Here is a 20,976-nt window from a genome sequence, read left to right as displayed (position 1 = left end):
GAGCGCTCGTCGTGGGTGTGGAGCTTGATCTTGGTGCTCGCGCGCCACCACGGCTGGTGACGCGCGGTCCTGACGTGGCGGTGCTGGGAGCGCGCGCCTCTGCCTACGGCCGCTGGACCAGCTGGCAGCTTTCTTCTTCCCACATAGGCGCCCCGCGCGGTGGGTCACGCCTCGGGGCCTCGTGCCTTGGCTCGATGATGGCATCTTGATGGGGAGGTGGAGGAGGCGCTCCATGGGCTACGTCACCCGCAGCAGGCGGCTGGCGAGGCAGCGGGAGAGACGGTGCAGGAGAGGCCCCGGCGGCGCTGGTGAGCTCGGCGATGCGGTCCAGCCAATCTTCGTAGAGGTCGTCGACGGGGCGATAGCGCAGGAGCTCGCGCGCCATGAGTCACACGGCCTGCATGTTCGCTGGGCCTGGCGACCGTGAGACGACGAACCAACCGGGGTCAGCGACGGGGTGGTGGTGCGCCCATCACGCCGCACTGAGGGGTGCAGCGACGAAGCTTGCTGCTCATGCCCCGTCGGGCCAATGGCGGTGTTGGCAGCGGGCGACAGGGAGGCCCACCAGCAGGCTCCGTCTGGGCGACACGAGTGGCGAGGGCGGCCCGACGCTCAGCACGGGCTCGATGGACGTCAGCCATGGAAGCGATGGAGCGGTGGCGAATCGTTCGGCGAAAGAGAGGCTCCGACGCACCCCTACCTGCCGTGCCAAATGTCGGATTCGGGGTTCCGCAGACCCTCGAGAGGTTCGAACTCTGGGGTGCATGCAAAGAACTCATCCTCCCCAGTCTGCCTGCCCACCGTTCCCACGGCCTAGCTCGATGAACCCTATGGATAAGATACACAGCAGTTTACCCAGGTTCGGGCCACCTTGCGGTGTAAACCCCTACTCCTGCTTTGTAGTGGATGTTGGAGAACGTAGTAATTTCAAAAAAATTCCTACGCACACGCAAGATCATGGTGATGCATAGCAACGAGAGGGGAGAGCGTTGTCTACGTACCCTCGTAGACCGGAAGCGGAAGCGTTAGCACAACGCGGTTGATGTAGTCGTACGTCTTCACGGCCCGACCGATCAAGCACCGAAACTACGGCACCTCCGAGTTCTAGCACACGTTCAGCTCGATGACGATCCCCGGACTCCGATCCAACAAAGTGTCGGGGAAGAGTTCCGTCAGCATGACGGCGTGGTGACGATCTTGATGTTCTACCATCGCAGGGCTTCGCCTAAGCACCGCTATAATATTATCGAGGATTATGGTGGAGGGGGGCACCGCACACGGCTAAGAGAACGATCACGAAGATCAACTTGTGTGTTTAGAGGTGCCCCCTGCCCCTGTATATAAAGGAGCAAGGGGGAGAGGCCGGCGGGCCCTTGGGGTGCACCAAGGAGGGGGGAGTCCTCCTCCTAGTAGGAGTAGGACTCCCCTTTCCTAGTCCAACTAGGAAGAGAGAAGGGGGAAGGAAAGAGAGGGAGAGGGAGAGGGAAAGAGGGGCCGCGCCCCCCTCCCCTAGTCCAATTCGGACTCCCCATGGGAGGGGGCGCGCCACCTCCTGGGCTGCTGCCCTCTCTCTCCCCTCAGGCCCACTAAGGCCCAATACTTCCCCGGCGGGTTCCGGTAACCCTTCCGGCACTCCGGTTTTCTCCGAAATCACCCGAAACACTTCCGGTGTCCGAATATAGCCGTCCAATATATCGATCTTTATGTCTCGACCATTTCGAGACTCCTCGTCATGTCCGTGATCATATCCGGGACTCCGAACAACCTTCGGTACATCAAAATATATAAACTCATAATGAAACTATCATCGTAATGTTAAGCGTGCGGACCCTACGGGTTCGAGAATAATGTAGACATGACCGAGACACGTCTCCGGTCAATAACCAATAGCGGAACCTGGATGCTCATATTGGCTCCTACATATTCTACGAAAATCTTTTATCGGTCAGACCGCATAACAACATACGTTGTTCCCTTTGTCATCGGTATGTTACTTGCCCGAGATTTGATCGTCGGTATCTCAATACCTAGTTCAATCTCGTTATCGGCAAGTCTCTTTACTCGTTCCGTAATACATCATCCCGCAGCTAACTTATTAGTTGCAATGCTTGCAAGGCTTATGTGATATGCATTACCGAGAGGGCCCAGAGATACCTCTCCGACAATCAGAGTGACAAATCCTAATCTCGAAATACGCCAACCCAACAAGTACCTTCGGAGACACCTGTAGAGCACCTTTATAATCACCCATTTATGTTGTGACATTTGGTAGCACACAAAGTGTTCCTCCGGTAAACGGGAGTTGCATAATCTCATAGTCATAGGAACATGTATAAGCCATGAAGAAAGCAATAGCAACAAACTAAACGATCAAGTGCTAAGCTAACGAAATGGGTCAAGTCAATCACATCATTCTCCTAATGATGTGATCCCGTTAATCAAATGACAACTCATGTCTATGGCTAGGAAACTTAACCATCTTCGATCAACGAGCTAGTCAAGTAGAGGCATACTAGTGACACTATGTTTGTCTATGTATTCACACATGTATTATGTTTCCGGTTAATACAATTCTAGCATGAATAATAAACATTTATCATGATATAAGGAAATAAATAATAACTTTATTATTGCCTCTAGGGCATATTTCCTTCAGTCTCCCACTTGCACTAGAGTCAAAAATCTAGATTACACAGTAATGATTCTAACACCCATGGAGCCTTGGTGCTGATCATGTTTTGCTCATGGAAGAGGCTTAGTCAGCGGGTCTGCAACATTCAGATCCGTATGTATCTTGCAAATTTCTATGTCTCCCACTTGGACTAAATCCCGAATGGAATTGAAGCGTCTCTGGATGTGCTTGGTTCTCTTGTGAAATCTGGATTCACATGTAGATCCCGCCACGACGCTTTGTTTTGAACTGCACCAACTGACAGCTCCTCCGTTTAGTAAAATACGTATCCGGTTTGTGATTTAGAATCGTCGGGATCAGTGTCAAAGCTTGCATCAACGTAACAATTTACGATGAGCTCCTTGTCACCTCCATATATGAGAAACATATCCTTAGTCCTTTTCAGGTATTTCAGGATGTTCTTGACCGCTGTCCAGTGATCCACTCCTGGATTACTTTGATACCTCCCTGCTAGACTTATAGCAAGGCACACATCAGGTCTGGTACACAGCATTGCATACATGATAGAGCCTATGGCTGAAGCATAGGGAACATCTTTCATTTTCTCTCTATCTTCTGCGGTGGTCGGACATTGAGTCTTACTCAACTTCACACCTTGTAACACGGGCAAGAACCCTTTCTTTGCTTGATCCATTTTGAACTTCTTCAAAACCTTGTCAAGGTATGTGCTTTGTGAAAGTCCAATTAAGCGTCTTGATCTATCTCTATAGATCTTAATGCCCAATATGTAAGAAGCTTCACCGAGGTCTTTCATTGAAAAACTCTTATTCAAGTATCCCTTTATGCTATCCAGAAATTCTATATTATTTCCAATCAATAATATGTCATCCACATATAATATCAGAAATGCTACAGAGCTCCCACTCACTTTCTTGTAAATACAGGCTTCTCCAAAAGTCTGTATAAAACCAAATGCTTTGATCACACTATCAAAGCGTTTATTCCAACTCCGAGAGGCTTGCACCAGTCCATAAATGGATCACTGGAGCTTGCACACTTTGTTAGCTCCCTTTGGATCGACAAAACCTTCTGGTTGCATCATATACAACTCTTCTTCCATAAATCCATTCAGGAATGCAGTTTTGACATCCATTTGCCAAATTTCATAATCATAAAATGCGGCAATTGCTAACATGATTCGGACAGACTTAAGCATCGCTACGGGTGAGAAGGTCTTATCGTAGTCAATCCCTTGAACTTGTCGAAAACCTTTTGCAACAAGTCGAGCTTTATAGACAGTAACATTACCGTCAGCGTCAGTCTTCTTCTCGAAGATCCATTTATTCTCAATTGCTTGCCGATCAACGGGCAAGTCAACCAAAGTCCACACTTTGTTCTCATACATGGATCCCATCTCAGATTTCATGACTTCTAGCCATTTTGTGGAATCTGGGCTCACTATCGCTTCTTCATAGTTCGTAGGTTCATCATGATCTAGTAGCATGACTTCCAGAACAGGATTACCGTACCACTCTGGTGCGGATCTTACTCTGGTTGATCTACGAGGTTCCGTAGTAACTTGATCTGAAGTTTCATGATCATTATCATTAGCTTCCTCACTAATTGGTGTAAGTGTCACAGAAACCGGTTTCTGTGATGTACTACTTTCCAATAAGGGAGCAGGTATAGTTACCTCATCAAGTTCTACTTTTCTCCCACTCACTTCTTTCGAGAGAAACTCCTTCTCTAGAAAAACTCCTAATTTAGCAACAAAAGTCTTGCCTTCGGATCTGTGATAGAAGGTGTACCCAACAGTCTCCTTTGGGTATCCTATGAAGACACATTTCTCCGATTTGGGTTCGAGCTTATCAGGTTGAAGCTTTTTCACATAAGCATCGCAGCCCCAAACTTTTAGAAACGACAACTTTGGTTTCTTGCCAAACCACAGTTCATAAGGCGTCGTCTCAACGGATTTCGATGGTGTCCTATTTAACGTGAATGCAGCCGTCTCTAAAGCATAACCCCAAAACGATAACGGTAAATCAGTAAGAGACATCATAGATCGCACCATATCTAATAAAGTACGATTACGACGTTCGGACACACCATTACGTTGTGGTGTTCCGGGTGGCATGAGTTGCGAAACTATTCCGCATTGTTTCAAATGTAGACCAAACTCGTAACTCAAATATTCTCCTCCACGATCAGATCATAGAAACTTTATTTTCTTGTTACAATGATTTTCAACTTCACTCTGAAATTCTTTAAACTTTTCAAATGTTTCAGACTTATGTTTCATTAAGTAGATATACCCATATCTGCTTAAATCATCTGTGAAGGTGAGAAAATAACGATATCCGCCACGAGTCTCAACATTCATTGGACCACATACATCTGTATGTATGATTTCCAACAAATCTGTTGCTCTCTCCATAGTACCGGAGAACGGCGTTTTAGTCATCTTAGCCATGAGGCACGGTTCGCAAGTACCAAGAGATTCATAATCAAGTGGTTCCAAAAGTCCATCAGTATGGAGTTTCTTCATGCGCTTTACACCAATATGACCTAAACGGCAGTGCCACAAATAAGTTGCACTATCATTATCAATTCTGCATCTTTTGATTTCAACATTATGAATATGTGTATCACTACTATCGAGATTCATCAAAAATAGACCACTCTTCAAGGGTGCATGACCATAAAAGATATTACTCATATAAATAGAACAACCATTATTCTCTGATTTAAATGAATAACCATCTCGCATCAAACAAGATCCAGATATAATGTTCATGCTCAACGCTGGCACCAAATAACAATTATTTAGGTCTAATACTAATCCCGAAGGTAGATGTAGAGGTAGCGTGCCGACCGCGATCACATCAACTTTGGGACCATTTCCCACGCGCATCGTCACCTCGTCCTTAGCCAATCTTCGCTTGATCCGTAGCCCCTGTTTCGAGTTGCAAATGTTAGCAACAGAACCAGTATCAAATACCCAGGTGCTACTGCGAGCATTAGTAAGGTACACATCAATAACATGTATATCACATATACCTTTGTTCACTTTACCATCCTTCTTATCCGTCAAATACTTGGGGCAGTTCCGCTTCCAGTGACCAGTCTGCTTGCAGTAGAAGCACTCAGTTTCAGGCTTAGGTCCAGACTTGGGTTTCTTCTCCTGAGCAGCAACTTGTTTGCTATTCTTCTTGAAGTTCCCTTTCTTCTTCCCTTTGCCCTTTTTCTTGAAACTAGTGGTCTTATTGACCATCAACACTTGATGCTCCTTCTTGATTTCTACCTCCGCGGCTTTTAGCATTACGAAGAGCTCAGGAATAGTCTTATTCATCCCTTGCATATTATAGTTCATCACGAAGCTTTTGTAGCTTGGTGGCAGTGATTGAAGAACTCTGTCAATGACACTATCAACAGGAAGATTAACCCCCAGTTGAGTCAAGTGATTATGATACCCAGACATTTTGAGTATATGTTCACTGACAGAACTATTCTCCTCCATCTTGCAGCTATAGAACTTATTGGAGACTTCATATCTCTCAATCCGGGCATTTGCTTGAAATATTAACTTCAACTCCTGAAACATCTCATATGCTCCATGACGTTCAAAACGTCGTTGAAGACCCGGTTCTAAGCCGTAAAGCATGGCACACTGAACTATCGAGTAGTCATCAGCTTTGCTCTGCCAGACGTTCATAACATCTGGTGTTGCTCCTGCAGCAGGCTTGGCACTTAGCGGTGCTTCCAGGACGTAATTCTTCTGTGCAGCAATGAGGATAATCCTCAAGTTACGGACCCAGTCCGTGTAATTGCTACCATCATCTTTCAACTTTGCTTTCTCAAGGAACGCATTAAAATTCAACGGAACAACAGCACGAGCCATCTATCTACAATCAAACATAGACAAGCAAGATACTATCAGGTACTAAGTTCATGATAAATTTAAGTTCAATTAATCATATTACTTAAGAACTCCCACTTAGAAAGATATCCCTCTAATCCTCTAAGTGATCACGTGATCCAAATCAACTAAACCATGTTCGATCATCACGTGAGATGGAGTAGTATCAATGGTGAACATCAATATGTTGATCATATCTACTATATGATTCATGCTCGACCTTTCGGTCTCCGTGTTCCGAGGCCATATCTGTTATATGCTAGGCTCGTCAAGTTAAACCTGAGTATTCCGCGTGTGCAACTGTTTTGCACCCGTTGTATTTGAACGTAGAGCCTATCACACCCGATCATCATGTGGTGTCTTAGCACGAAGAACTTTCGCAACGGTGCATACTCAGGGAGAACACTTATACTTTGATAATTTAGTGAGGGATCATCTTATAATGCTACCGTCAATCAAAGCAAGATAAGATGCATAAAAGATAAACATCGCATGCAATCAATATAAGTGATATGATATGGCCATCATCATCTTGTGCTTGTGATCTCCATCTTCGAAGCACCGTCATGATCACCATCGTCATCGGCGCAGCACCTTGATCACCATCGTAGCATTATTGTCGTCTCACCAAAACTTATGCTTCCACGACTATCGCTACCGCTTAGTGATAAAGTAAAGCATTACAGCGCAATTGCATTGCATACAATAAAGCGACAACCATATGGCTCCTGCCAGTTGCCGATAACTCGGTTACAAAACATGATCATCTCATACAATAAAATTTAGCATCATGTCTTGACCATATCACATCACAACATGCCCTGCAAAAACAAGTTAGACGTCCTCTGCTTTGTTGTTGCAAGTTTTACGTGGCTGCTACGGGCTTTAGCAAGAACCGTTCTTACCTACGCATAAAAAAACCACAATGATAGTTTGTCAAGTTGGTGCTGTTTTAACCTTCGCAAGGACCGGGCGTAGCCACACTCGGTTCAACTAAAGTTGGAGAAACTGACACCCGCCAGCCACCTGTGTGCAAAGCACGTCGGTAGAACCAGTCTCGCGTAAGCGTACGCGTAATGTCGGTCCAGGCCACTTCATCCAACAATACCGCCGAACCAAAATATGACATGCTGGTAAGCAGTATGACTTATATCGCCCACAACTCACTTGTGTTCTACTCGTGCATAACATCATCACATAAAACCTAGGCTCGGATGCCACTGTTGGAGAACGTAGTAATTTCAAAAAAATTCCTACGCACACGCAAGATCATGGTGATGCATAGCAACGAGAGGGGAGAGTGTTGTCTACGTACCCTCGTAGACCGGAAGCGGAAGCGTTAGCACAACGCGGTTGATGTAGTCGTACGTCTTCATGGCCCGACCGATCAAGCACCGAAACTATGGCACCTCCGAGTTCTAGCACACGTTCAGCTCGATGACGATCACCAGACTCCGATCCAGCAAAGTGTCGGGGAAGAGTTCCGTCAGCATGACGGCGTGGTGATGATCTTGATGTTCTACCGTCGCAGGGCTTCGCCTAAGCACCGCTATAATATTGTCGAGGATTATGGTGGAGGGAGGCACCGCACACGGCTAAGAGAACGATCACGAAGATCAACTTGTGTGTTTAGAGGTGCCCCCTGCCCCTGTATATAAAGGAGCAAGGGGGAGAGGCCGGCTGGCCCTTGGGGCGCGCCAAGGAGGGGGGAGTCCTCCTAGTAGGAGTAGCCACTAGTAGAAAACGGAGTTTTAAAACCGGTTCGTAAGGGCCTTTAGTGCCGGTTTCATAACCGGCACTAATTGCCCTTTAGTACCGGTTCGGCACGAACCGGCGCTAAAGTGCCACCACGTATGGGGGACCTTTAGTACTGGTTGGTGTTACCAACCGGTACTAAAGGTTTTTTTTGAAAATTTTGGAAAAAAAATTTGATTTTTTTTTTGATTTTTAATTTTTCTGAATTATTTGGTGATTTAGTCTCTAATCACCTCTCTTAACTGCTCAAGTGTGGATCACTCATTCCAAATCATCTATCTTCTCGACCGGTCACCCATCCCTCTCACTACACCATCCCAAGCACGCTTAACTTTCGGGTTCTATTCTCCTTCGTTTCCAAGTCTGCACTTGTTGTTTTCTTGACAATAGTAAGATGTCAATCCTATTAACCCTCAGGAGTTTAGTTTGAGCATGAAGTCACACATTTCACTGTTTGAGTTTGAAACTATTATTCTAAAAAACAGTAATTATTTAGTAACACTAATATTTCTTGAATAAGTTTGACCATAGTTTGACCACAGTTTGACCACAGTTTGACCATAGTTTGACCAGATTTGACCAAAATTCAAAAAATTGAAATAATTATTTAGTAACACTAATATTCTTGAATAATTATGTAGTAACATTAATACTTCTTGAATAAGTAGTTTGACCATATTTAACAATTTTTTTTAAAAAAACTTAAATTTGACCATATCTTTTTTCCTTTTGGAATTTGAGGATTCTAAAAAATTTCAAACAGGCCATAGGTGGTCTCCATCGGATGCGGATTTTCGTGCTGAATTTTTTGATATATTATACTTTTTTTTCCGACATCGTATGCAAAAGTTATAGTCGTTTTACATTTTCCCTACACTTTTTGCAAAACATGTCCAAATTTAAGTTTTCAAATTTTCCTAACGTGTAGATGTAGTAATATAACTACCTCTCGAAGGATTTTATTTTTTGAAGTTTTTATCATTTTCTTTTGATTTTTTCAAAACTGAAATGGCGATACACGGGGGGGTAGAGTTTGAAAATTGCCCTATAGTGCCGGTTTGTGTCTTCAACCGGGACTATAGGTTAAGACTCTGTAGTGCCGGTTGGTGACACAAACCGGTACTATAGGTTAGACCTTTAGTACCGGTTTGTGTCACAAACCGTCACTAAAGGTGCTCGTGGGGCCCTGGCCTGACGCCAGCCTGCCACCACCCTTACCGGTTCGTGGCACGAACCGGTACTAAAGGTTCATTACGAACCAGCACTAATGCATAGCCATTCGAACTGGCACTATTGATCACATTAGTGCTGGTTTTTTTACCAACCGACACTAATGTGCTTCACGTTTGACCATTTTTCTACTAGTGTAGGACTCCCCTTTCCTAGTCCAACTAGGAAGAGAGAAGGGGGGAGGAAAGAGAGGGAGAGGGAGAGGGAAAGAGGGGCCGCGCCCCCTCCCCTAGTCCAATTCGGACTCCCCATGGGAGGGGGGCGCCAACTCCTGGGCTGCTGCCCTCTCTCTCCCCTCAGGCCCACTAAGGCCCAATACTTCCCCGGGGGGTTCCGGTAACCCTTCCGGCACTCCGGTTTTCTCTGAAATCACCCGAACACTTCCGGTGTCCGAATATAGCCGTCCAATATATCGATCTTTATGTCTCGACCATTTCGAGACTCCTCGTCATGTCCGTGATCATATCCGGGACTCCGAACAACCTTCGGTACATCAAAATATATAAACTCATAATGAAACTGTCATCGTAACGTTAAGCGTGCGGACCCTACGGGTTCGAGAATAATGTAGACATGACCAAGACACGTCTCCGGTCAATAACCAATAGCGAAACCTAGATGCTCATATTGGCTCCTACATATTCTACGAAAATCTTTTATCGGTCAGACCGCATAACAACATACGTTGTTCCCTTTGTCATCGGTATGTTACTTGCCCGAGATTTGATCGTCGGTATCTCAATACCTAGTTCAATATCGTTACCGGCAAGTCTCTTTACTTGTTCCGTAATACATCATCTCGCAGCTAACTTATTAGTTGCAATGCTTGCAAGGCTTATGTGATGTGCATTACCGAGAGGGCCCAAAGATACCTCTCCGACAATCGGAGTGACAAATCCTAATCTCGAAATACGCCAACCCAACAAGTACCTTCGGAGACACCTGTAGAGCACCTTTATAATCACCCTGTTACGTTGTGACGTTTGGTAGCACACAAAGTGTTCCTCCGGTAAATGGGAGTTGCATAATCTCATACTCATAGGAACATGTATAAGTCATGAAGAAAGCAATAGCAACAAACTAAACGATCAAGTGCTAAGCTAACGAAATGGGTCAAGTCAATCACATCATTCTCCTAATGATGTGATCCCGTTAATCAAATGACAACTCATGTCTATGGCTAGGAAACTTAACCATCTTCGATCAACGAGCTAGTCAAGTAGAGGCATACTAGTGACACTATGTTTGTCTATGTATTCACACATGTATTATGTTTCTGGTTAATACAATTCTAGCATGAATAATAAACATTTATCATGATATAAGGAAATAAATAATAACTTTATTATTGCCTCTAGGGCATATTTCCTTCAGTGGATTGGCCTCGAGGGGCTGCAGATGAACTAGTACAATGGAGAACAGCCTCAGGAGGAGAGGCGTTCTTGTGCTCGATGAGCTGGCTGGGTGTGAGGATGATCTTAATGATCCGTATGTCCATTCGTCCGTCCGTCTGTCATCTTCTATGGTGGTGGCTAAGTCCAATTTATAGTGGCCTTGGCCCTCTTCCCAAATGTAAGGCGGGAAGGGATCCCACAACGGCCAAATTTGAGGGAAACAACTAGTACATGCTATCCTGACAAAAGTAGTCTTCGCCTGCAAAAGCTCCTAGTTGTGACACCGCAGTGGGCTCCACGATGACTTCCGTCTTGCCGTCCTGGCTGTCTTGGTCTTGTTGCACCGGAATGAAAACCTTTAGTTGATTCCTCGGGACTCCGCGCCTGCGCTTGTCTCCTTAGCACCAAAGAGGAAACCGGTACACTGCGCTCGCTGGCGCCCGCCTGGCCTTGGTCATCACGGCTCACGTCATCCGAACCTCGTGAGGTGCACCTTGCATAGATATCTCCGTTCCTCAGGAGCCGGCCTGAGAAAGCCGCCCCCCCCCCCCGGGAGGTCTTGGTGTCGTCCGCCTCACGAGGCTTGGCCCTCAAGCCTCACGAGGGTCTTGAGTTGTCGATATTGAAGCTGGGCCGTACCGGGCCGTCGATGGAGCCATGCCGTGGGCCATAGGCAGGCAAGTCTAAGTATCCCCGTTCCCAGAACGCCGGCAAACAACAACTAATTTGACACGGTACACCTAACCCTAGGGTTAAACAACACCTAATTTGAACTAAATCACTCACAACTAGTATACAGATTAAACAATATGCACATCATAGCATTGAACGACACCTAATTTATTCACTATAGCAGTAACACTATCTGACTATAACAACAACAATAACCCTAACCCTAGTCAAAGCCATAGAGAAAGGAGATGGAGAAGGGGAAAGGGGGGAGAAATATCACTAGACGCCGCGAAGGATGACGCGAGGCGGTGACTTCCCGTCGGATTGGCCTTCACCGCCGCGGCAAACGCTCTCACCCCGTGTTCTCGACCAAATACTACGGCAACGCTGTCTCCGCCGGCTTGCTAGGGTTCGAGCTCCCGCAAAACTCGCCTAGCTTGGGATCCACGTCGCCTACGCCACCACCTAGTTTCACCGGAGTCGCCATCTCTGGAGTGGGCTGAGAGGGGGAGGGGGGAGGGGGGAGGGGGAGAGCGGGGAGCGGGAAGGGAAAAACGATGAAGCGGCGCGGACGGGAGGGGAAATGGACTTGGTGTGAATGGCGTCGTCTAACGCCGTCTAATGGCGGTCGGGATGACTTGTTTGGCCATGTAGACAAAAAATGAGCCCATGTAACAGAATGAGATCCGTCGATCAGTGACTTTTGTAAATAGATTACACAAGACGTGGTGTTTTTGAAAAAGAATAGAGTAGTGTTTTCTGTGTTTTTTTTTGAGAAACAGTAGTGTTTTCTGCAATTTACTCCGGCCTCTCCCGTGCGACTGCAGCTACAGCCTACAGCCCAGCTCCCCGTTCCCCCGCAGTCCTGTCTGCTGGCTGCTCCGCGAGACCGCGACCGCGCCGTTCCCCCTCGGTCTCGGCGGTGCTCCCCGGCCTCGGCCGCCGTGCTACTGCCGTCGGTTCCTGCCTCGGCTGCGCCGCCGAGGCCGAGGAACGCCGACTCGCGCAGCCGCTCTGCGCCCCACTGCTTCTCGCCAACGCGGCGACGTACCGCAGCCAGGCTGCTGCTTCGCTTCGCCCCGGGTAAATTCTTGGACCAGGTAATTTCTAAATTGGTGCATTGAAATTATAGTGAACAGAAAGAGAAGACGCGTCTAAATTGGGGCATTGAAGTTAAAATGAATTGAGATAGAAGATGCGTATGTACTGAACTGAACTCAAGTTGATGCATTTCATTTTATCATTTCAAGCCTATAGGTCTCTCAAAGGAGTTTGACCTCGTCGTAGTGGAGGCTTTCATATTTGTATCAATGATTAATTATTTCACTTGATGTTTATGCCTTTTCTTATGAAATTATATTTTTGATGTCTTGAAGGTATTGTCTTCCTTCCACTGTTGATCAGGTCGTGGGAGGCATAGATGAATCAAGCCACTGATTTGGTACTCTTTCGTATCTCCACACTACAATCTGTAGTTTTTGTCATGGTTTTATCTATTTTTGTTGGATCGTTAAGCATTGAGTTTAAATTCTACATTCATTGTGCAATCAAGCCATATTTTCTATGCCTTGCATGATCTATCTTTTTGGGGTAGCTATCAGTGCTTAGATTTTGGTCCAGAGTCTGCTCACCGATAATAGTAAGATTCCTATTTCTTATTTAACAATGGTTCGATTTAAACCCTACTTTCATGATAGTTATATTTCTACTTAAATTCTAATAAAATAGAGTTTGTGTGCATAGGTTGAGCCCTAGCTACTAGTGGGACCAATTTCAAATTAAATGCCACTAAATACATGTACTTATTAATTTTTCCAAATGGAAGTGGATCTGCTTATATGGAAAATGCAGGGACTGTTGAGCCTTTAGTTTGTACCAGAGATTTTTTTTTCTTGCATTTTGCAATGTCTAATGAGCATGCTCTGATCAGGAATATTGTTGTCCCGTCTGAAAGTTATCTTACGGAGAAGGGCCTATTAAGTTGAGTTTCTGCATTTCCTTCAAGATCCTATTGTTACCTTAAGAATAACAGTGGGTGCTCCAATATGTCTATGCACCCTATGTCGCTCTCCTTACAACCCTTCACTGCAAATTCAATAAACACATATTCTTTAAGGTATTTCTTTCCTGATGGCTCTTATTAATTTACCGGCCTCCATTAAATTTTTGTCATTTCCTATCTCTTGTGTTGCATTCATTTTTAACTCCGTTTCTTGTTTATTGGCTTTAGGAGCACTAGTGCGAATTATGACCGTGGTTTTATAAAGTTGGTGCCAATTGGAAGTAGTGGACATTGGGTCACAAATTTCAGACCAAATTCTGCGTCTAGGCCTGAAACTTCTGTAGGACATGATTGTGTAGTGGGAGAGAATGATGGTGTGATCATAGTTGATCACGGGTCACGTCGACAAGAATCTAATCTCATGCTACGTAATAGACTGATTATTTTTTGTGAGTTTTGTGGTGTTTATATCGACGCCTACCTTATATTAGTCTCACTTGAAAATTGCAGATGATTTTGTTAGCATGTTCAAGGCCAGGACTTGCTACAATATTGTTGAGCCTGCTCACATGGTATGTTTTGATTGTTGTTTTTTCTGAAATTGTATTTGTTCAATGAGGAGGTGCAAATTATGAATTTATTAAGCTTTGCTTGAAGCTTGTAGCTCTCTTGAAATTTCCTTATTAGCAAAGTGAAAGTTGTTGGCATCATTAGCTTTCCATTATTTTGTGAAGGAAAAACTATTGACAATTATGTCAACTCGCAATCCGGGGCTCAAGTCACCATAGTATTTCTTGGTCTAAATTCCTTGTCCATCATTGAGCATGTTTAGGATGCAGACTGAGTAAAGTATTTTACTCATCACTTCAAATTTGTCAAATTAAATTTATATGGAGTTGATACTATTTTTTAAGCTACTGCATTGCACCCTGTACTGGTCAACTCACAAGGTCACACATTTAGAACTCTGACATGATTTTATGCAGTAGTGACGTATCCAGTGAGTTCCTGCGTATCTATTTATGAAGGTTTGCACACTGTTGCACTTCTTTTACCCATAGGCTACATGACAATACACAGGTAGCTGTAGTATATGTGTCCTTTTCACTTATATTGAAAGCTTTCTGTTTCAATTAAAAGTTTGTTATAAACCCAGCATTTGGTGTCGTTCCATGTTGCTATCTTCTACTCCCTCCATTCCAAATTAATTGAAGTTCTTGGTTTGTCCTAATTCAAACTTCTTTAAGTTTGACCAAGTCTATCAAAAAATATTTAAGATCTACAATATCAAAAATATATAACGAATACATTTTGTAAAGAATCTAATGAAACTAATTTAGTCTTGTAGGTGTTGATATATTTTTATATAGACTTGGTCAAACCTATAAAAGTTTGACATAGGACAAAGCTAGAACTTCATTTAATTTGGAACGGAGGGAGTATTTCACTTCTTGCAATGGCCTTGTCTTAGATTGAGAAATACGACGTCGTAACCAATTTCCATGCATGAAGAAATAGCTCGGGGTATGGAGAAATCATTTCTTTTTTCAAGACCATGTAGGAGAGCTGCATGTATAAATTAGGGAAAAGAGTTTTATAATGCCTAGAAGGTATGACCACCAGCAGAAATACAACAGGGAAAAAGAAACCCCAAAAAGTGATACAACAACTACGACACAGAAGCGGGCAAAAACCTGTAGCTAGTGACCCCAAAAAACGACCCTAATTGTGTATGTCTTCCTTGATATTTCACTTTGCACCAACTGTGATTCATGATCTGTATTTGATCTGATGTCGTCCTAGACCTGCTGTAAACCTGTGATACTCCTGTTCGAAGACTCTTCCATTCCTTCTCTTCAACGTATTTCTGGCGATCAGCTTTACCAGGCTATCAAATCTGCTTCTTCTGTCATGTTTGCAGCCTGCCTCTGGATGCCATTCACCATTCTTCAAAATGAGCTCCAACCGTTGGCTGAAGTATCATACCATTGCAGTACCCTGGTCCAAATCATGTTGAAGATGCCGCACCTGATGAGTAAATGGCCCAGGTCTCTGCTCGTAGTCTGACAGAACACACGGGTCTCGTTGTGCTGTAACCCACACTTCACAAGGGGGTCTGCAGTCCAGCATCTCTTTCAGATAGGAAGCCACATAAATATATTGCAACTAAGGGGCACCCAGGCTTTCCGGATGACTCAGGCATACTGAGACTCGATGGCGACCAAAAAAAGGCTTTATAGACAGTTCTGGATGTGTATTTTCCAGATGAATCCCGGCTCCACGACCAGGTACTGATACTTGAAGATTAATGTCAACCCTTTGAGTACCCCCAGCACGTTCAGAACTGGCATAAACTTGGCAATGGAAATTAGGGCCTTGATATCGTTGATCCACCTACCAAGGGTCAAAGCCCCAGCCACTGTTCCTTTCTGCTGGATCGATAAAGGGAGAGCATAGAGAAGGTCTGATGTGATCTCAGCAACTGAAAAACCGTTGATCCAGGCGTCCTGCCAAAACCGCGTGAAATTACCATCCCCAATTACTCAATTAGGACATTGGTTCCAGCGAGTAAGATAGCAACATCTGCACCAGCAACTAGAGGAAGGATTCTCCATGACCTTTTCATGTCAGTGCGCTGTAGCGATAGCCAACAAACCTTCAGAGCTGTGCTCGTATGACGTAAGTTAAGAATCCTGAGGCCTCCTAGCTTCTTCGGCCTACACGCCATGTCCTAATTAACCAGGCACTGATCGTCTTTGGCAGTGTCCGCGCCCTTTTTGCAAGAAACTTCTTTCACAACTTCTTGGTCTTGATAATCTTTTCACTTAGAAATTAATTTCATAGCCAAACCAATAGAAATGAGATCTTTTCCGCTTCTTTAAAAAATGTTTTTTGTTTTGAATGAATATGTTTAGGACCAGACAAACAATGTGACTTTCATAGCCAAGCCAATATAAATGACTTCTCTTTCCATTTCATTAATATCATTTTTTTTCTATTTTTGAACAAAAACATGTAGGACATGACAAATAATGTGACTCTGAGTTGGTATAAAGATGTTGTATTCTTACCAATGCCTGTCAGACATGAAGTGAAACATATGCTGTGCACAAGCATTCCTGTTTTCGTCTAACTATTCTCTATTAGGAGTGTCCATGTACATTTAGTTAGCTTGCACATTGGGTTTAGTTCAGTCAAAATATAAGCATCTGTTTCCTTGGATCTCTTGTTATAAATTAATCACACATTTTCAGTTGACCATCAGGAGGGCAGTTTAGATTAATCACCGACGCTAACTTCATTAAAATGAAGTACAGTTGCCCTTGATGCAGGCCTCCATTACAGCCTATACCTGTATGCTTTTGTTAATGAGCGATAATTTACCAACGTATATTTTTAGCCACTGTCCTGTATGCTTTTTTCTTGAGGTTTCTCGGAAAGGTGTATTACTATTACCAAAATCTCATTGATATTTGTTTCATCATTCTCCAATTGTTATTTATTTGTTATATTAAATTAATGGGCTGGAGGCATCTTTCTTTCGAACTCAAAGCTGGAGGCTTTTGTGCTAATGAATCATATCACTGTTAGTTCTTATCTGGAGATATTTTTTCATTTTGAGATGCATGAAGTTGCTAAACTTTTGCTTTGGCAAAATGAAGGAGCTGGCTGAGCCTACTATTAAGGAAGCATTTGGAAAATGTGTGCAGCAGGGAGCATCTCGCATTATTGTCAGTCCATATTTCCTTTCCCCTGGACGACACTGGAAGCAAGTATGTTGTCGTTTTTTTTTTGTCTGGATGGATAGTTCTAAAATGTTTAATACGGAAGATGTTGGCGGTGCCTATGTTCTATTCTATTGCTTATATTGCATCAGTAAGACATGAGTTCTCATGCAATTTGGCACTGTTCTTTCTCAGGATATCCCTTCTTTAGCATCAGAAGCCTCTAAAGAGCACTCAAGCGTACCCTACATCATCACGGCTCCTCTTGGATTACATGAGCTTATGGTGGTATGTGCTAATTAATTCTCTGGATTGTGCAAGATTATCTATGTCACACTGAATTATGCATTCAGTAGCCCATCTTTTACGAGAATTGTCGTTAGTAGAAAAGCAAACTAATGTGATATTTTCTATAAGTAGATCTACAGGAACAGCCACCCTTTTGATGATGTGGTACAACTTTTCAGGATAGAAATGTTGAAAAGGAAGTGTAGAATTTTGTTTGCTACGTATTAACGAAGGGTTCAGAGTCATTGAGTGTTTGTTCTAGAAAAATGTCAGTGAATTGATAGCAACTAAAGCATTCTCCTCTTTATACAAGAGGCAAGTTTACGAGTTCTTTTATCAAAATGGAAAAGTTGCTTTGCAGGATATTATGAACGATCGCATCAAATACTGCCTGAGGCACGCTGCAGGTGGAGTCGATGAGTGTACGGTATGTGCCGGGACTGGAAAGTGCCACTTTTACTCTTGATGGGAAAGACAATGGAGGCTACTTTGCTCAACAGTCCTATCTCCATAATTTTGGAAATTGTATACAACCAACCTTGTTTCTTGCAAATGAGCGCCTCAAATAGCTGAGACCGTAAGTTTGATTTTGTGCGAGCTGAACCTATGTCCCATGCCATGTTACAGAACCTATCACTATTATACTGATTAATGTTAACGGTTTTGTTCAGTTTGTAGATATGGAATGTGTAAATTTGTCAGGTAAAGATGTGAATGAAACACTCAATTTAATCAATGTGAAGGGCATGCGGAGATTTTTGAGAAATTCTAGACCCTTCGCCCCGATCCACCTAGAGCTTCTCGATCCATCGTATGATCACTCAACTCCGCTGTGGTATGATTTCCATTTAGTCGTGTCAACTATAAAGATGCTATTTCGAAATTCACTTTGGCACATGGGAGCATAATATGATTCCATTTAGTCGTGTCAACTATAAAGATGCTATTTCGAAATTCACTTTGGCACATGGGAGCATATGCTCCTGCCACTGAAAAATATATTTCAAAATGTCAAAAAATTCCGAACACAAATTTGACGTGTACATCTCATCATTGTATGTGCGCACGCCAAGTTTTGTGAAAATCTGACATTTTATACTCCTTGTGTAAAAAAAGACAAAAAAATGTCTCATGAAAATCCTATTTTAACACTAAATTTTGTCTTTTTACATGTGACATAAAAGTTGTCGGTTTTCTGTGAAACAAGTTTGTGTGCACGTAGAATGTCGAGATGTATGCAGGAATCATTTTGTCATAATTCTGTGACATTTTAAAATATTTTTAAAACACATTTTGAAAACCAGGAGCATATGCTTCCATGTGAGCATATGCTCTGCCACTGAAACACCTTTATTTTTCTTGAATTTATCTTTGCAGTTTTTACCATTTAACAACCTAAATGATAAGTGCCACACGTGTGGCACTTAACAACTTGGGCCGAACGCAGTGATCTCCATTCATTTTCGTTGCACAAATCTTACATCATTGCTCCCCTGGCTTGAGTGCCACGTCAGCACACGGCGACGTGCAGTGGAACCGCCGCTTGCCCGAATGGCCACTCTCCATGATCGCTGCCTCGCGGTTATATCGACACGTAGCCGTTTAATCAACCAGTCGCCTTTACTTCCCGTCCACCCCGCATTCCACTCCGTTTTCTCCCATCTTCGTGGCAATTTTGAGCGACGGCGACACGATTCTACGGCGACTCTCCGTGAAAGTGTCGCGGAGGCCGGTTCCCGTTGCCGGGAGTCCACGCAGCCGCACCATCGCGTCGACTTTGAAGCCGCGCAAAGTTAACCCCGCGAACCCCTCGATGGCCCCCTTTCTTCTATGTGATCCCGCGGTGGTTCCATGGCGAATCCGCGGCGGAAGGGCGCGGGATCTCGTTTCCCGTCGCCAGGGAGTGCCCGCCATGTAGATAGGCTCGTCGCACAGTTGACATTCCACCCGCAGGAAGCTCCACCCACAGCGTCGCAAGAATACTCACTGCTCCACACTGCTTCTCTGGTTTTTCCACGGAGGTTCCATGGCGAATCCGCGCCTGAATGGTATCGGAGGCCGGTTCCCGCCGCCGGGGGTAGTCCCCGCGGTGTAGCTAAGCCTTGGGCTCGGGGTTGAGATTTTTGACCGTGTAAGGCTTCACCCACAACGCATGTTTTGTTCATTTTTGTATGAACCCTAGATTTAGAATACTTTTTGGTGCAAACATTTGTTTCCTTTGTTTAAGATTCCACAAAAAATTTGTGTAGTGTGTCTCTGGAATTTTCGGTTGCCATGTCAATGTTCACAATCATAACAAATGTTTTTGATCCTCACAATTTGTATAAGAACATGGCAACTTCCTCTTGATAACAACCTATTTACTTGCCATGTCACTGAATACAAACTTGGCAACTTTCTCTGAATCAGTACCTGAACACTTTGCCATATTGCTTAGGTTTTTTTGAGAATCCCCGTGGGGGGGGGAGCTCCCCACCTGAATATATTACTCAAAGGCTGCCGAGGCAGCAAGTACAAAATTACATAGCCACGACGCATCGTGCAGAGAGGTAGGAACGCCACGAGAAGACGTCCTCCTTGTCACTTGTCCATGAGACGGTGTGACCAAAGATCCAAATTAGCAATAAGGACCCCGAGGGTTATTACAGAACATTGATCAACACTCCTAAATAACATATCATTACGCTCTGCCCAGATCTTCCATAGTAGTGACATGAGAACCCGAGACCATGCTTTTGGGGGAAGGTGATGGGGCAGTGGAGTATCCCAAAGCTCAGCGCAATGCGCTGCCAAATCCGGTTGGCAATGAGGCCATATTGCTTAGTAAGAACATGGCAAGTACCTCTTAACCACAACCCATTACTTGCCATGTTTCTGAATAAACACATGGCAACTCTCCCTAGACGATAACCTAAAACGGCTCCCAACAAACGCACTGCATAAGTTACATCGGATTGATCTCAGATGAGATCATTGTATTAAAGATCAAAAGAGAGAGAAAGTCATCTAGCTACTGCTATGGACACGTAGGTCCCGTGGGAACTACTCACAAATCATCATGGAGGTAGCAAGGTTGATGAAGATCACCTCCCCAATGGTTCCCCCCTCCGGCAGTACACCGGAATAGGACTCCAAATGGGATAGCGAAAAAACAAAGGATTGCGGCAGCGAAAGAATTGATTTTGGGTCTCGCCTCAGGGTTTCTGAATATATGGGAATTTATAGGTCAGAAATTGGGGAAAACGGAGCCACGGGGGCCCACAAGGCACCAAGGCGTGCCCTTGCCTTGTGGTCGCCTCGTGGGTCGTCTGGTCTTCTCCCGAAGCTTCTAGGGCCACTTTCTGTCTAGAAAATATCGTTCA

The 20,976-nt window shown here is 44.3% G+C and overlaps 1 protein-coding gene across 2 annotated transcripts; it reads left to right on the top strand.

Moving 5' to 3' along the window:
* The first annotated feature begins 12,412 nt into the window (after positions 1-12,412).
* On the top strand, positions 12,413-18,293 carry LOC125517609 (sirohydrochlorin ferrochelatase, chloroplastic-like). Of its 2 annotated transcripts, none has more exons than XM_048682819.1 (8): positions 12,413-12,682; positions 12,976-13,040; positions 13,530-13,715; positions 13,830-14,029; positions 14,112-14,173; positions 17,264-17,374; positions 17,522-17,614; positions 17,976-18,293. In XM_048682819.1, exons 3-8 carry the CDS (start codon positions 13,645-13,647, stop codon positions 18,078-18,080), a joined length of 642 nt encoding a protein of 213 aa, XP_048538776.1. In that variant the 5' UTR covers positions 12,413-12,682; positions 12,976-13,040; positions 13,530-13,644; the 3' UTR covers positions 18,081-18,293. The 2 variants fall into 2 exon arrangements, with proteins under 2 accessions (XP_048538776.1, XP_048538775.1); XM_048682818.1 differs by having other exon boundaries at positions 12,420-12,699.
* Positions 18,294-20,976: the final 2,683 nt, after the last annotated feature.

This window comes from Triticum urartu, chromosome 6 (genome assembly GCF_003073215.2).
Source record: "Triticum urartu cultivar G1812 chromosome 6, Tu2.1, whole genome shotgun sequence".
Classification (NCBI taxonomy): Eukaryota; Viridiplantae; Streptophyta; class Magnoliopsida; order Poales; family Poaceae; genus Triticum; species Triticum urartu.
Note: the sequence above shows the minus strand (reverse complement) of the source record. Positions and strands in the feature narration are given on the sequence as shown.